The sequence below is a fragment of the Dermacentor albipictus genome, chromosome 4 (assembly GCF_038994185.2).
Source record: "Dermacentor albipictus isolate Rhodes 1998 colony chromosome 4, USDA_Dalb.pri_finalv2, whole genome shotgun sequence".
NCBI classification, from domain to species: Eukaryota; Metazoa; Arthropoda; class Arachnida; order Ixodida; family Ixodidae; genus Dermacentor; species Dermacentor albipictus.
Window position 1 is genome coordinate 144,181,827 of NC_091824.1, and position 16,642 is coordinate 144,198,468.

The following is a 16,642-nucleotide window of genomic DNA, read 5'->3' on the forward strand; positions in this document are numbered from 1 at the left end:
TGTAAACTGATCTAGTAGCATTTCCTGCTTTGCTTGCGTTAGCATATGCCCCACATTTGAATAAGCATGTTCAGCTTCCATGTCCTCTGTCGTGGTATATCTGGTGCACAACTTTACAGCACATAAAGCAGTCTGCAAGTTGGTACTCTCGATTAGCCCGTAACATATACAGTCCAGTGCATTTACATTGAGTGCTGGCAGCCTTCGAAATCATTCATTATACAGGTCACTTTGATGTAAAGGTCATGCACCACTCTCAATAGAAGCGGTACCAAATGATTCCTTCATTAAAATAGTAATTTCATTGCAGAGGCGCCCGACTATATTGCTTGCTGTGAAAACATATTTTCACACTGGGAAGGTAGGGGTTACTCATACTATTATGGTAGAAACTGAGAATATCTGCGAGTCCACTTTCTGAACAACATAGACAACAGGCAACAGAATAAAGGAAGTCAGTGTAGTGTCAACTGATGCTTTATTTGCAGTAGCATAAAATTTATAGGGCAAGAAGTAATAGCCGGATGCACAATAATGCAGAGATTAGAATGCACTAATACTTGGTAGCATTAATAGCAAGGAACAAATGTGAGCGAAACAAAATTTTTAGCAGAGTAACAAAATACACATAACAAATGCAGCAGACCGTTATTTTATTTATTGGTAAAATCACAAAGAGGATTTTTAACAGTGAAAAATACAAATATGAATTGCACAAATTAAATTGGACAGAGAAAAATGCACATTTCCATTTCTTGTAGTAGTGGCAGCTAACACTGAAGTAACTAAATCATTTAACATGCTTTTTATAATGAACCTTGATGGCACTGATTAAGTTAGAAGACAAGGACAATGAAGTTTTCCAAAGAGCAGCTGGGACTGCACACAAAGCTTTCATGCTTAATTTACAAGGCACTTCAAATCTAATTTCCTCGTGCCGCCAATGCCTAGCGATTTCCCCACACTGGCTATGCACCAAATTTCTTGAGGCCATCATCATCATAAGAGCAGTATTTAAGCATTGCCTAGGCTGTAAGCAGCCAATGCCATCAGCACCACATCAACGCTAGAATAAACATGGCTGCAGTCAACCAGCTTTGCAGTCACCATAATGTACTGGAACACGTTTTTTTGTGTTTTCTTTGTACAATAACTATTGTATGCTGAGTGTCTTTATGGCCCCCTGCATGTGTGAATGTCATTTCTGTAGTAAAGACAATATAGAATGTCAAGGCAATGCCTCAATCCACCTCCGCATGTTCTTACATGTGTCACTTGTGCACATGGGACACCTCATGAGGAGCTGTGGAGAACATTTTTGTTTGAGCGTCAGGTGTTCCTTGACTAAATCAGCTATGCCCTGAAAGAAAGGGGTGGAAATAATTAGTTTACATGTCACATGCAAGGAGTGCCATACACAACTACAATGGTTGAGAGGCTTACGTGCCCTTCTGGCAGCCCAGCGGTCATTTGAGGGACACATAGGAGGTCTGATTTCTTTCTTTTTTTTTTTTAATACATGAACATGCACAGAGCAACAAACGTCAAGCTAATACCATGACAATAGAATAGTTTGTTTTCAGATCTCAGGATTTCATTTTAAATAGCCTTAATGTCACCAAGGCCTACATATATCGAGGTATAGGGTAGATTTTGCTAATGAAGACATTGACACCAAACTGATGTGAGGACAATGTCTCTGGTCTATCGAGTTCAACATCAACCCTATCTTTTTTTACTTTATCAGGACCAATGTGATGATTGTGACCGTCCTGAGATAGCTCATCGCAAATGGCAACAAGGCCCCATGCAAAATATTAGTTGTTTGGCAAAGCTTTCTTCACTTCCACCAATCCTGCTGAAGGTAATGGGGCTGGCCTCGGAACCTGTATAGGATGTTGTGGGTTGGGGATTCTTCAGGCAATGATGTACCCATCAGATACAATTTTCTATATTTGCTTCTTAAATGAAATGTAACCTCCTCTGTCTGCACCATTGTTTCTTTAATAAAGAAATGTATATCCACAAATGTATTTCAGTTGTCCGTTTAGTATCTGTGTTTTCATTATTGGCTGATTAAAGATGGAAAAATGTTACCTTATGCAAGTATTATGGATCTGAAATACCAGAAACACTGCTGACATTTAACATAGAAGACATGCGAGTGTGTGGGCTGACAAAGAGCTTCCTGTATGATGAGATAATGTTTCACTTTCTGAACTGCAAGTGCATTCTGTGAACCACTGAAGAAGCACTGCACTAGTAAATGCTGCCATAACTGCACCTTGCTTGTTCTGGGAATTTCAAGTGGCTGAAAAATGGGGCTTTGTTTAGAAGTATGTGGCTTTAGATGTGCATCATGGAAACAAAACTTCACACCTTCAAACAAAAGACCTATTCCTCGTACAGAAATAGGTGTATGCATAGGCACCTACTATCACGCCCCCGACAGTGCTGTATATTGTGCGGTATATCAAATCCTCCCTTCATTTAGAGATCTATGCATGTGCTTTGCCATAGTCTTTCTCTTTTTTTTAGCTGGGATTCAGTTCCTGGCCACAATAATAATTCTCGTTCGATACGTGTATTCTGAAGCAAAAAACACTGTGGCCATAGATGCCATGAGATAATGAAATTTCCTCTACTTGACCTTGCCGATTACTGTGCTGGTAATGGAAGCTATGGGTCTTCTTTCATGTGCCTTTCATGATCTCTGTATGGGATTGCAGAGAGCAGCATTCAAAGGTCAGTCGTGCATATACACTCGTATGCCCCTGAGAGATATTAAGTGAGGGGGCCATCTTATTCAGTGTGCTTCAAAAACAAAACATATTCTGCATGTGATAACACATGACAATTGCTGGCACATGTGGAAGAAAGGCAGCATTAGTGTGTTATTATTTTAAAAAAAGAGTACTAGCCTGGATGAAGACATGGTGATCATTCAAGGCTGGCACACGAATGAAATTCAGCACTCCAATCTGCAAGCGTCCATGAACACATATTTCATTAGATTTATGGTAGTAGTTTTCCCAGCCACGGCAGCAGTATTTCAATGAGGGCGAAATGCAAGAACACTCATGTACTGAGATTTAAGTGCACATTAAAGAACCCTGGGTGGTCAAAATTAATTTCGAGTCCGCTCTGGCACGCCTTAGGATAATATGTTTCTGATGTGTAAAGCCCCACAATTCAATTTTATTTGGTTTCATGCAGGCATCATCATCATAAACTTATTTTCACTGTAGAACAGAGGCCTGAGTTTTAAAAATTTAATTTGTGAAACTCGGATTTTTAATGTAGAGCTAAATATTTAATACCTTAGCGTAATTTGAATATAAAATATCTCTTTGGTTGTTCTACAGCTTTTGAAATTATTAACAAAGTCTGCATTTTGTCTACCGGCTGACTTGCATGTATATCAATCCCAATGCTTTCAACAAAAGGTTGTTTACCCAACACAATTGTAGGAGCTACATTTATGGCACACACATTTGTATTGAGTCACTCTCCCTCATTATTGTACTGCCACTTTCATTTATGACATACACACACAAAAAAAATCTGCCATTAACTGTAGCTGCAAGCAGTTAGATTCTATAGCAGGAATGTTCTTTTTAAACCAAGTGTTCGCAAAACTATCTTGTGGCCTTCACAAAAGGATAACCAGTGAACCACTGCACAACAGATTCTGAAAAGCACAACCAGCTGAAAACATTTAGCTCTGACATTTCCATGCTATACCTTAAGACTGTCACTTTCAAGTACAGCCTCCACACTTTAACTTTGCTTCAGGCTGTCACTCATTGCGCTAATCATCCCATCGCTGCACTTGCCTCGGGTGCCAGCTCTCTTCCCAGTTTGACATCCATGTCGTAAAGTGTCTCCACGTGCTCGTTCACGAAACTCACTGGCACCACCATCACGTGCCGGTGGCCTTCCTTCACCACCGCATGCATGGCTTCCTTAGTCTTGGGACTGAGCCAAGGCATGGGGCCAACCTGCAGCGAGCGACTGTCATTGTGACGTTCTTGTAGCGCCATGTGCTGCAAGCTTTCCTTTTTTTTTTTTCTTGTGTTAAACAAGCAGCACAGCTGCCTTGCTTGTGGTAAATTTCTCAATAGCAGCCCATGTTTTAATGTCTTTTATTTGTATCTACAAGGAGTTCTGCAGAAATCACCTGTAAAAGTTGCCATTTGCTGCTTTTAACTTGTTTTCACATGTGTTGCATGCGGTGGGATGCAAACCCATCCCATGATTGCAAATTTCCTAATCTTTTGCTGTCCACAGCTGTAGCCTCAATCCCTCTTGGATATTGCACTATGTACAGTCGATGTCAAAAGATTACGGACTGTAGGATCTAAGAAAAAATTTAATTTTTGGAGTGATTTGTGGCTGTATCCAGAGAAATAATACAATAGTACTATGTTGATCACATAGACTAGTACAGGCTGCACGTCCAGTCTCTGGAAGTATTCAGCCTTTACTCAGTTCTAGCACTCCTTAAAAATTTGATACAAATAGTACATATGAATGTGCTTTCAACATGGCTTTTGGACTGTAATTGCTCACTGTGTTCCTCAATTTGGGAAAGACATAAAATTTTACTGAGTTTCTAAATGACTGTCCTGCTACTTCTGCTGCAAGATCCAATACAAAGTGAAGAAAGCCTCGTGTTTTACAGTGGAATATTTTATTCAACACCAATCCTTGTACGCTTGCTTTTGAGGCTCGTCACATCTAGGTTGTATTTATTTACTTCTTATTGATAATGCATTTTGTTATGTCCTTTAATTTGCTGTTTTTTTTTTACCTCTAAAGCACAGTTGTGTTAGTGGAAAGAAAAAGGAAATTTTGTTGAAATCTGGTGATGTTTAAAGTTTTCATGCCAGTATTTGCAGCCTAGACCAGTAATTGTGAAATTAAGGGTACATTTGGCACAGTCATCTCTCTAGTTATTTATTAAGACATTTCATTAACCGTAGCACATTTACCAGAGGATATTCCTAAAAACTTTCCTGACTAAACCTATTTTAACTCATGGAAAATACTGCAGGTCGTGACTATGGCCAAGAAGTATCCAACAAAGTACCGCGCTAAATGAGAATTTTAAGTGGTCTTTCTGTGTACGACAGCAAGCACGCAATATTCCTTCAAACATAACTGCACAGTCTTCGGGATTCAGTGTGCAGAAAAATCTTGATGAATGTGGAGGTTCATTGAAACACTTCAATTTGCAACAGGAAATATGTAAGGGCATTTTAACTAGCATTTTGCTATTTTCTTTGGCTGTTTTTCAAGCTCTAATAAAATATTTATTTATTTATTTATTTATTTATTTAGTATATTCTGCAGTGCCAATATGGCATTGTAATATGGAATATATGTGTATAAGTATGTCTGATCATTACATATATGAATGTACAAACACCGTAAAGAAATTCCAATTTAAAGGTAACAGTAAGAGAAAGAATGAGTTGACAGCAACTAGTCAGTAATGTGAAACATTGTCAAAAATAAAATGCACCACATAATCACAGAGAAAGCAAGGTGGCATCTAATTAACAATCTTATGCAGTGTGGCCTTGAAAGAAGCGTGGGTTTGACAGTCATGCTCCGAAGTAATTGGTTCCATGTTGCAATTGTGCGTGGAAAAATATCAACGACAATTACGATACTCCCTAATGAGAAATTTGAGCACAGCTCTGTACATGCTTTCATTTCGCAATATATTGGCTGGCATGGACAATCTGTCTCATGCGGCATGGTGCAAATTGAGCGAAGTACAGCACGACTACCTCACTAATCTGGAGATCACGAGAGATAGTGCTTGGGTCATGCGCGGGCGCAATTCACAGCAGCCACTGCCGAGAGACCTCCCAGACGACACGCACTACTCTGATGACATCTCGTCACTGCACTACGCCTTTCTTCTCACGCTTTCGCCATACCCTCCTTTACTTTCCGCCTCATGGTTCCACTGCACCCTCCTTTCCGCCTTCCTCCTCGCTTCTTTTATCCCCACTGCCCTCCATGTTCGCTTTCATCTTTTGATGTGCTCGTTCACTCGGTTACGCTGCCATTGCTGCTTGCCGCAGGAATGGGCACCGAAGAGCTGTGCTCTAAAATGACGCCTGAAAAACAGAAGTGCAGCAAGATCTCTCACTTATTTTCCAGTCATGATCACAGCACACAGAGACAAAGTACAGTGGTAAAATATACAGTTCTCGGCCCATCCCAATTTTGTGAAAATACTATAAGCTGTACATTGTCTCCTGTTTCACATGATGTCTGCACTTCTTAGAAGCGAACCAACCCAAGTGACCCTTAATACAAAGCACACTGCTGCAAAAAAAGTATTCATGTGCAACAAACCTGGTGGCTCGGTTCTCCACACACTCCAGCTTACTAATAAGATTAGACATGTGTGGGACCCACACAGCACATGCACGCTACAGTATTATTCGTATGTATATTCAGAAAGCAAAAAATTTTCTTAATCCATTCAATAGGCACCGTGTCTGGAAAGTATGTCTGAAGTGTGCTTGTGCATAAACAAGATGAAATGGAACTTTGCAGTGTTTAAAGTCATATTCCATTTTACACACTAGCACTGTATAGATTCCATGTGTCTCTAATGGCAGAAAGTGTTTTACAAACTATTTACAGCATAGTAGATTACACAATCATCTGTGTACAGTTGAACCTTGCACATTAAGTCTCGAACAATGTCGTTAAAGTAAATCAGGAATGATAAGAACCCCAACAAAGAACTCTGCGGGTTATCCCAAGACAATCGGATTGACGCCTGTTTATGATGACTCTGTGCAGTTTGTTTTTCAAATAGTCGCTAATCCAGTTAGTGATGGTGTGATGTGGGCCAAGAAAATATAGCTTACATGGCAACAAGGCTTGAAGTGTTCGATCACTAGCATCACCCCGCGTTCAACGCTGCATGACACCACATCGGTCAGATGCAGAGAAAAGATCATGGCTAAATTCTAAAAGTGTTAGACACGAGAGCCCAGATCTGAAGCCACGCTGACACACGAAGTAATTGCTTTGTTCTAAGTGTTTCATTATTGCACTGTACACAAGATGCTTCATCGTTTCACAACAGACACTAGTCAGTGAAATTGGTCTATAATCTCTTGCAGCTTTTATTTTTTTGCAACACCTTTGTGTTGTCATTCTTCCAGGCACGAGGCAAGCAGCACATTGTTTATTTATCACAGAGACTTCTTTGGTTTGTTGCCAATTTCACCTGCTTCAGGAACTTCTGGCATTCTTGCACAATCTGAACCTTCCAACTGAAGGTTCATAGACCAATGAATGAAACTTTTTTGCACACAGTATTTATCTTTCATAAAACTTCAAAAAGCATTTGTAACACGTCTTAAAATTAGCTAAAATTTGTTAATATAGAAAATTTGGAAGTGTGGGCAGGTATGTTCTGTGTTCATTTTGTACACAAGTGAATGCAAGTTCACCTTTATAGAGATGATAGTAATAAACAGGCAGTTTTAAATTAGAAAATTATTTTTGACAGAAATATAAGGAAATTTACAGATTTTCCATGCTTGAGGGAAGTCTGGCCAAGGGAGTCTGCAGCACTAGTAGCCTGGCACTTTTTTCACCCTTTTGCTTGTACCCAAAGCGTATTAGTTATCAGTGCTTATTGTTATGTTTTGCTGTTGCAACCAATTTATATCTTTCCATTTTTCTGACGTCTCACTACTTTGGATACAAGTGGCCCTTTCCAGCAAAGCCTTATCTAAGAATTACTATGTGCCTGATGCATGTCATAGTGTATGTTTGTGTTGCTTCACGCTTCCCATTTTACTGTGTGAACATGTGCCAATATGTTCACTTTTTGATTCTGGCCACTTAAGCTGCACATTCAGAGTTTTCAAATATCCTACTGAATTAGCTGTCTTGACAAGATTTTCAGAAACTTGACTCCCGAAAGCATCATCACAGTACTCTTTGGCCACAATAACATGTCTACTTTCTTCTTTTGTGTGTGTGTTCTATTATGCACAGCAGTTGCAGTTACTAAACCTTTATAGTAACTGTAAACTAAAGTATATTACATGTGCACTGATTTACCTTGGACTGCCACACCAAGCGATAAGGGTGGCTGTTGTTCAACTTGCTCATAATGCTGACCACAGTGGCAGCTACCTCGGCTGGATACGTGTCTCCTCTGTCCACAACCTGCTCGAATAAAAGGAACGCACGTTATTTGGCTAATACATCCATGAAATGCTGAGAATTGGGGGCCTTTTTCTTTTATTATCAGTCTTATTCTGCAATGCAGGAAGTAGCTATGACAGTCCTAACCAGAGTCAAAGGGTGAAGCGAACACACTGGAGAGTGTACACCATGCAAATAACATCTTACCTCAGCATGGACATTAAGCCAGTACCATACATCAACTTGGCTTGCAAGCTCTGTTAACATTGTAGCCCCTGTGCATGTGAGTAGAAATTGGTGCTTCTATGTGGACTGAAAATTGTATAGATTTGACACTGCAGCACCAGTTAATATGAGCAGATTTAGCTAGCATGTGCAGTCTGACATTTGGTTCCTGAAGTTTATGGCAGCTAAACAGTACAAAAAAGCAGGCACACAGAGGGAAGGGAGAGCACAAAAGTGCCGACATTTGACGTAAGCTTGTTCAGACACATACTCAGAAATATGCCTGCAAACCACTCCACTATCACTATGATAGTGATAGTAAAAGCAACAATAAGCAAAGAGAGAATAGAAGTCCTTTCAGGTAAACATACCTCTTTCTGTGATAGTGTGACAGAAGGCTAACTTATGCACTCTTCATTTTTTTTCACTGTTCTGGCACCATGAATGCTTACTGGCTAGCCCAACTTTCTGTTCACTTGCTGTGGTGACTCAGTGGCTATGAAATTCTGTTGCTGAGCATGAAGTCCTTTATTCAATTCCCTGCCACTGCAGCAGCATTTTAGTGGGGACAAAATGCAAATATGTCGTGTACATAGGTTTGGGTGCACACTAAAGAACCCCAGAGTGTCAAAATTATTCCAGAGCCCTCCACTACGGCATCCCTCATAGCCGATAGTGCAGTTCAAGAACCACACCCACAATTCTTTTTCTTCTGCTGCTGGTGACAAGATTTTGTGGCAGAGAAGCCACATATTGTATTTACTAGAGTGAGGCTTGCACCTTTTCTTGTTGCTATCTTACAGACTGCAAGCCTTGATCATGCGTCAGTCAAGCTTTGGCTACCTCCTTGCTTTGCATGCTTTGCCAAGGCTTTCGAACAGAATGTGTAACCACTGATTAGCCTTTAAAGGAAATTTTTATTTCATATTCTTTCTTGTTGTCTTCATAATGATGTGAGCAGTCTCTGGTGAAACCTTTTTCTTTTACCTTTTTCAGCTCTAAGGTAGTGAGTGTTGGCCTTGCATAATTGATTACAGGTACAAGCATGCAAATAAAAGTTATTCATAGGTTGTCTACAACATTAATTTAATCAATGCACACACTACGCAATACACACACACACGTGTGCAGTGCTTGGTTTCTGGTTGCAGGGTTAATTAGGCTGCAAGAAAATACAGCTTTCTCGTGGACTCCTTGCTTTAAAAACTTGTGTGAGCAGCTTGACTCAGTAAAGGTGTGATTCATTTGATATTATATTTTCGAAAAGGGAGAAAGGAAACCGAGGGGCTCTATCTTTACTAGTCATATCATAAGAAACCAACAAACACCAAGGACAGACAGCATAGAAGAAATTACTTGTAGTTCCAGTGAAATTACAGGGAATGACTACACATAATTTTCCCCGTGCTGTCCTTGGTGTCATTGATCGAACATGCCACTATAACCATGTTCCATAAAGCCAGAAACCAACTAGCCCGTCTAAGTCTCCTGGTGTCATTGTTTGTTGGCTTTTTATGATATGACTAATAAAACTTGGGCCCCTCGATTCATTACATAACGAGGGTCTCAAATACGGCAGCATTGATGCCTGTGTGGGTTTATTGACCAGCTGCCTTCACCCAAACAAATTCATTCACCGCCAAGGCTGTGAATGGTGACGCTTGCTAGCCCTCCCAGGATTAGTTCTAGAAGATAAACATAGATACCCGAGAAAGTTTATTGGAAAACGGCGGTGCGGTAGCTCAATTGGTAAGAGCATTGCATGCGTAATGCGGAGACATCGGTTCGTTTCCCACCAGCAGCCAGTTGTTTTTTCATACTTTCATTTCCATTTATTTATCATTTCTTTATTTCATTTAGGAACTCCAAGTAATTTCCCCTATGCTGTCCTTGGTGTCATTGTTTGTTGGCTACTTATGATTTTCGAAGGGGGTTGGACGAGCCAAATATGAGTTTACCTTCAATAGTCCCTGAAGAACTTCATAAATGATAAGATAGGACTTTCAGAAACTGTCAAACATACTATTTCATATAACCTCATTGCAGCTATTGTAATGCAACAGTACTTGCAGTGAAAATGATGGCAACGTGAGTTTACTAAGACCTAAATAAAAAAAGAAAACATTGTTTATGTGTTCATATGGTTCATGAGGTTTCCCAGTTCATATCTGCACAGTGGATAAATATTGAATATTAAATGGAGGTCACACAGCCTGGATAGCACATTGCTCAGACAATACTTCCTTTTCTTTTTTTCTTTTTTTGAAGATGTATAAGCAAGGTGCTACTGTACTTTTGCATGCTTTCTGTTCCCCACCCTCTCCATTGCACGGACAGTATTACTTATATGTGCTTATCACATAATCCTAGTGCTTGCCTTCAGTGGAAGAGAGTGCGCAGAAAACAGAAGAACTACTTGTTGTCGCACATCCTCTGGAAGCTTCTTGAGCTCTTCTTTAATTATGTCTGCATATGCCTAGAAAAGAGAGAGAGAGAGATAATAGATAACACGGACAAATCAAATTAACCCTATGTGTTGCCATTTATGCTGTTGGCCTGTTTCAATATGGCTGTCAGATTATCCAAGATCAGTTCCATGGTCATGTACATCAGACAAGATAGTATGTGACTTCATATATATGTTGCACCCACTCTACTAAAATAAAAGTGCTCATTACAAAGAAAGTTCATTTCACTCAGAATTTTATTCATGCATAGCAGGAGCATTCTAGGAGAAAAAAAGTGTGTTGTTATTTCTTTTTTAATGCAAATCTATCATAGTCAGTTAAAAGATAAAATGAGCTTATCAACTTGGAGAGGCTTCTGTTCTACCCACAACTATAAAAAAAAAAGGATCACAACATTTTAATAGTGAATGGTACCAATAAATATGTTCTGGCCACGACAGGTGTTCTAGTAGAAGCATGTGTCATGAATTCCCTTACATTCTTACTCACCTGAGTGATGGCACTGTGAACAGGCCATCGGTCAATGAAGATCCATTTTGCTTTGCTTAGCAGCTGTTGCTTGTTGCAGAATCTGTACATGGCATTCAGGTTGCTTCCAGTAGTGCAGCAGCTGTACTGGGGGTACTGGGAAAAGGCCACTACATGCTCAATGCCTTCTCTGGAACACAGCATTGCACATATATGGACAAAAAAGCTTGTATGGCAAATAACAGTCGTGCAGTACAGTGGAATAGAACAATAAACATTCTTATGGCGTCACTATAGCCACTGTGAACGACAGTTCCCCATTGAGCTTAAACGCTGATCTTGGTGAAACTCCAATGCAATAGTGTGCAATCTGCACAATGGTGCACACTGCAATGATGTACAATCTTGTTTAGGCAACTTGCAGAGTCTTACCTGTTAATCTCCAACAAAGCATCCTCTATCAGTGGCTTGGAATAACGGAATCCAATGAAGTACCTGTGCGGTCCTGGCAGACGTCCAGGGGAAAAAAATTAAATGTGTTTTAGCTTTAACTGTAATCCAGTCACAACAATCATTTTGCCAAAAAACCAATAAACAGAGTTTACTAGACAGGTTGCCATGCTACAAGTGTAGTACTTAGGAGTTCCACTACCTGCATAGCACAATTCTACCACTTAAGCTGCATAACTCGATGGATGATCCAGATGTTACTTGCATGACGAATCATAATGTTCAGTTAGCCAGTTAAGAAACTTCTGCCAGTTTATAATTATTCACTCTGGGGCACCTGTTTCAGTTGTGGAATTGAAGCCCACAAGTGTTGGAGTCATGCCCATTCAAGAGACATTGTGAGAGTATGATCGATGTTGAGCTATTTGTTGCAAAAATAGGCTGCAAAATAGGCCTGTTACTTTTTGGAAAAGCCTTTCTTGTACACTGAAAGTTTTGTGCTGCATGCTACAGATGATTTTAATTCTGTATAATGTCAGAAACAAAAAGCAGTATAGTTGTGCAGACTATTGCTTGCTGGTTCTTGCAGCTACCACAATCTTGGGCTTTCAATAAACGTGCTGCCTACTTGTGTTGCCTAAAGCGTAACACTATTCTGTTAATATGCAACTACAAGGAATCTTCCAGATATGCTTGGGTTTACATGTGCATGTTAACACTGCATGCAAAATAAAATAAGGTATTGATAGAAATTGATAAATGTAATGAATGCAACGGCATTTTATTTAACATATATGACCTCTGTCTTCATCTGCATGACTGACTTGAGTATGGCTTCCTGCCTTTCCCAAGCTTGAACCTTGTTGCTTATACTTGAAATATTTGCACACCTTTTACCAGTTAATTAGTTATCAAGCTTGGTAATTCAGAATTCATGTGGTCACTGAAGCATTTGTTGTCACTGCTTTTGTGCCAACTTGTGACGAAGTATCACTGAAGTTAAAGATTACGACTAAAAGCATGCTACTTTTCTGAAGAAATTTGTAAGTGCTAGAAGAATCATATCTTTCTTATCCAGTGTCGGAGGCAATGAATGATGGCGAAAAATATGAAAAGGAGCGGGGAGGTCGTGGCAGAGTTATTTAGAAAGTTTTGAGGAACTACATTTCACAGCATCAGACTGGTCTAGTCAAGAAGGAAAATATTTAGTTAGTATGTGCAGCTTCATGTTGAACATCCCTCTGTATTTTAAACATCACAAGTGTAATGAGCCTTTTTTTAAATTAAATCATTTTTTTATGCCAGTTTGGAAGAAATGTGGAAACCCCAGTGGTTGGCAAAGTAGAAAATGGAGACAGCATACCTCCAAAATATCTGGCAAAGCCATACCATGCATTTTTCACAATCTGGTGCAACACCATGGATTTTTTTGTTTGAGGGCAGAGCATGATCCTCCATTTTCATTGGGGGTGCAGGAGAAAATATTGTAGGGTCGGCTGCCCTCCCATCTTGCCCCCCCCCCCCTTTTAGAGACGCCTCGAATGCGCTGCCACTGTGCAGAACAATATGAACACTTTCTAATGGTAAGTCAAAAAGGTGTCCGCCATACATTCTGCATGCCTCTGAAGAAGCCAGCCACAATAACTAGCAATATAAATTAACTGCGAGTGCATATATGTTGAGCGGAAAGAAGCACACCAGTTTCAGGCGACGTCTTGTCTAGTGTGTTGGTGAGAAGTGCTCCTTGCGTATCAGTCCACTCCAAGAGGCCCTTTCCAGGAGCCATTTCCTTGTACTTCTGCATGAGTCTTGGTGCTCTACGCTTGGCAATCAGTGGGCCTACAACACTTTTTGGTTGCAAATATTTTTGTTATTTGTGTCGCGGCAGTCATATATGTGGCACATAAAACATACCTCTGAAAAGGAAGAGACATGATGTCCTCATCAGTGAACAGCCTCTCAAGGTAAGCTGCAACATCTTCTGTGTGATGGGAGTCTCCCATATTGTGCAAAAGGATGGCAGTTTTGGCTTGTGCTCTTCATTTGATGTAAAAAAAAAAAGGGAGGGGGGGCAAATTTTCTGTTATCTTTTGGGCTTTCTCTCTTCTTTAATTGCTGTAGATGTGCCATCATTAGGCAACGAGATTAATATTCAAGCAAACTGCTTCTCATATCTCTGATATTGTGTGACTGTTGCTACACTGAAGACAATGAGACATTTTTGTTAAAGTCTTTGTCTAGTGAAAACTATGTACAGAAAGTTAGGGCATGTAATATTCACACAATTCAACTTAAATAAATATGTGCATTTCATGCACAAAATGGTGCATACAGCATGGTCAAGAGGATGTTATATAAGGCTTATATTTAAAGACTAACTACAGGAGTACCTATAGCAACAGTCTTGCATTATTTTGCAATATATTTAGCACTCTGAAAGGATGTATAAATGTCACAGAAAAGATGTAGGGGCATTGAGGCTTCTTACCTATGGTTCGAGAACTGTATTTCAGAATTAGAAGACTACAGCAAGAGTGTACATCACTGCAGGGAAGTACATATGTTGCTCAATAATTACATGTTGCTGAAGCTTCACTACTTCACAAACTTTTACTTAATAGTCCATTATAATTTTTGTATTGAATGATGCGATCTAACGAAATATATTTTCGGTAATGTTTTCACTACACTTGCATATAATTCTTCAATCCTTCACTCCTCTGGCCCAAAAACACCATAGGGAAATTTCAGAGTAGAAACCTAATTCAGTGGGACTATATAATTGGTACTCACAAAATTAATGCTGATAAGTATTTGGTTCCAACTGAGAAAAATACAATGTGTATCCCTGACATTCAATAGATTGCGTGAATCACATTTGGCACTACACTCCATTTCGCTCTAAATGCACACCTATACGACTATACCTTAGAGAAAGTATTCACCTTTCTCATTGCATATTATGTTACTGCTATCGGCAGTGCTTCAAACAAAACGGCAAGGTTTTGTTAGCGAATTTCATCACTTAATGCAAGATCACCTTGAACAGCAAGTGTGGTAATTCAGTGTAAATTAAATAATACAACTACATCCTGTATTAGCTGTTTTAGTTTTAATATTTGCACCCAGAATGCCCAATATTCAAGAGCAAAAACCAAACTTGCACAACTTCACATCTTTTTGAGACATGTCTTTAGAACTTGTATCCTAATGTGCTGCCAGTTTTAATATTATGTTACTGCTATCGGCAGTGCTTCAAACAAAACGGCAAGGTTTTGTTAGCGAATTTCATCACTTAATGCAAGATCACCTTGAACAGCAAGTGTGGTAATTCAGTGTAAATTAAATAATACAACTACATCCTGTATTAGCTGTTTTAGTTTTAATATTTGCACCCAGAATGCCCAATATTCAAGAGCAAAAACCAAACTTGCACAACTTCACATCTTTTTGAGACATATCTTTAGAACTTGTATCCTAATGTGCTGCCAGTTTTATTGTGCCTATTTTCAATTGTTTAATGGCATTGTGGATTTTGTGGCTGGCTCCTGAGACCAGGGCAAGGGCCAATTATATCGACTACCTTTTATATTTGGCACCATATGAGCGAGTTTCGACAAAACATTGCGATGATATCAGGAATATCAGCTAGGAGAATGCAATTAAACATTTTATTGAAATTCTTTTGATTTGACACGGTTTGATTGATTGCTTATTTATTTATTTAATAACGCTAATGTTGAGCGCGTGCGGAAGGCTTCGTGTAGCAGACGAACTGGTACTGCAGCCGTAAATAAATATAGCTTTTGTACATAAATACTTACTCTTGGGAGTACCACCGGGGAGATTTCAGCTTGCATACTTTCCTGCATTTTAAATAATTCTTCCTCATTAACAACTTCAGCCTCGCGCCAGAAATATATTAATCAGTAATTAACTCTCACCACTGATACGTACCACTGATTTCCTGGTCGCAGTAGTCGACCCGTTAGTTGATGCGACGGCAACATACCTGACACTGCTTCGGGTAATATCGTGGCCTGTTGCGCCCACGCCCACCCTATCGCAGTGCGCCGCTCTACAGGAGACCACGTGGTGCCGATAAGTTAGCGCAAAGTAATCGCAAACGATACACGTGCGCATTCTGCTGCATGCGAGCGCACAGGAACGGGAAGGTCGTCTGCTACAGGTGGTATTCACCACAGAGTTTCATGGGTTTCATGCATGGGGAATCCACAGTCGCTTTCCGTATATTGTAAAAAACTCTACGCCACAGTCCAACGCCTACACGTTTCCGGCTTCCAAAATCGCTTCCGCCAATAAGGTGACTGTTTTGGTACACCATAGTTTGGCCATGTTTGTAGGTAGCACAGATTTCCTTCCTCCATGTCGGACATGAATGCAGCTTTTTGCGCACAAGACGAGGACAAAGAAGAGGCTGAGACACACCTCTTTGTCCTCGTCTTGTGCGCAAAAAGCTGCTTCCGCCATATTCAACTAGCAGACGGATAACTTTAAAGATCTGCATTTTCAATCTAGAAGGCCCCGCTCTATTGAATTTAAGCAGAACTCTTTCTTCTTTTTCTTCTTTGCGCACGTGGCACCCGTGTTTTTGAAACAACCTCTCTCGCCATATCTGCTTAGATAGGCAAAAGGCTAAATAGCGATACATGAAGTAAAACTTGACGATGCCAATAAACGTTGACATCATCATTAAGAAGAAAAAGGGTTTAGCCACCATCCATCCATCCATCTATCCAGGATCAGGATGGCATAGAGTTTCCTATGCAGGATGGGGCGTCTTGCGCTAGAATTTGAGGTATAGTAGCGGCGCC

General features: G+C 40.0%; 1 protein-coding gene across 2 annotated transcripts; it reads right to left on the reverse strand.

Moving 5' to 3' along the window:
- Positions 1 to 636: 636 nt before the first annotated feature.
- Positions 637 to 16,283, reverse strand: FeCH (ferrochelatase, mitochondrial). Of its 2 annotated transcripts, XM_070537715.1 has the most exons (11): positions 15,765 to 16,283; positions 15,632 to 15,673; positions 13,722 to 13,844; positions 13,506 to 13,654; positions 11,790 to 11,862; positions 11,379 to 11,547; positions 10,799 to 10,897; positions 8,110 to 8,217; positions 3,837 to 4,001; positions 2,922 to 2,981; positions 637 to 1,360 (listed from the first exon to the last, which is right to left on the reverse strand). In XM_070537715.1, exons 1-11 carry the CDS (start codon positions 15,815 to 15,817, stop codon positions 1,229 to 1,231), a joined length of 1,173 nt encoding a protein of 390 aa, XP_070393816.1. In that variant the 5' UTR covers positions 15,818 to 16,283; the 3' UTR covers positions 637 to 1,228. The 2 variants fall into 2 exon arrangements, with proteins under 2 accessions (XP_070393816.1, XP_070393817.1); XM_070537716.1 differs by lacking the exon at positions 13,722 to 13,844.
- Positions 16,284 to 16,642: the final 359 nt, after the last annotated feature.

Coding starts and splice junctions, on each gene's coding strand:
- FeCH (XM_070537715.1), bottom strand. CDS start 15,817: ATGTTGCCGTCGCATCAACTAACGGGTCGACTACTGCGACCAGGAAAT. Junction 8,218..10,798: donor CGCACTCTCTTCCACTGAAG/GCAAGCACTAGG, acceptor TTATTCGAGCAG/GTTGTGGACAGAGGAGACAC. Junction 2,982..3,836: donor GAAGAGAGCTGGCACCCGAG/GCAAGTGCAGCG, acceptor GGACGCTTGCAG/ATTGGAGTGCTGAATTTCAT.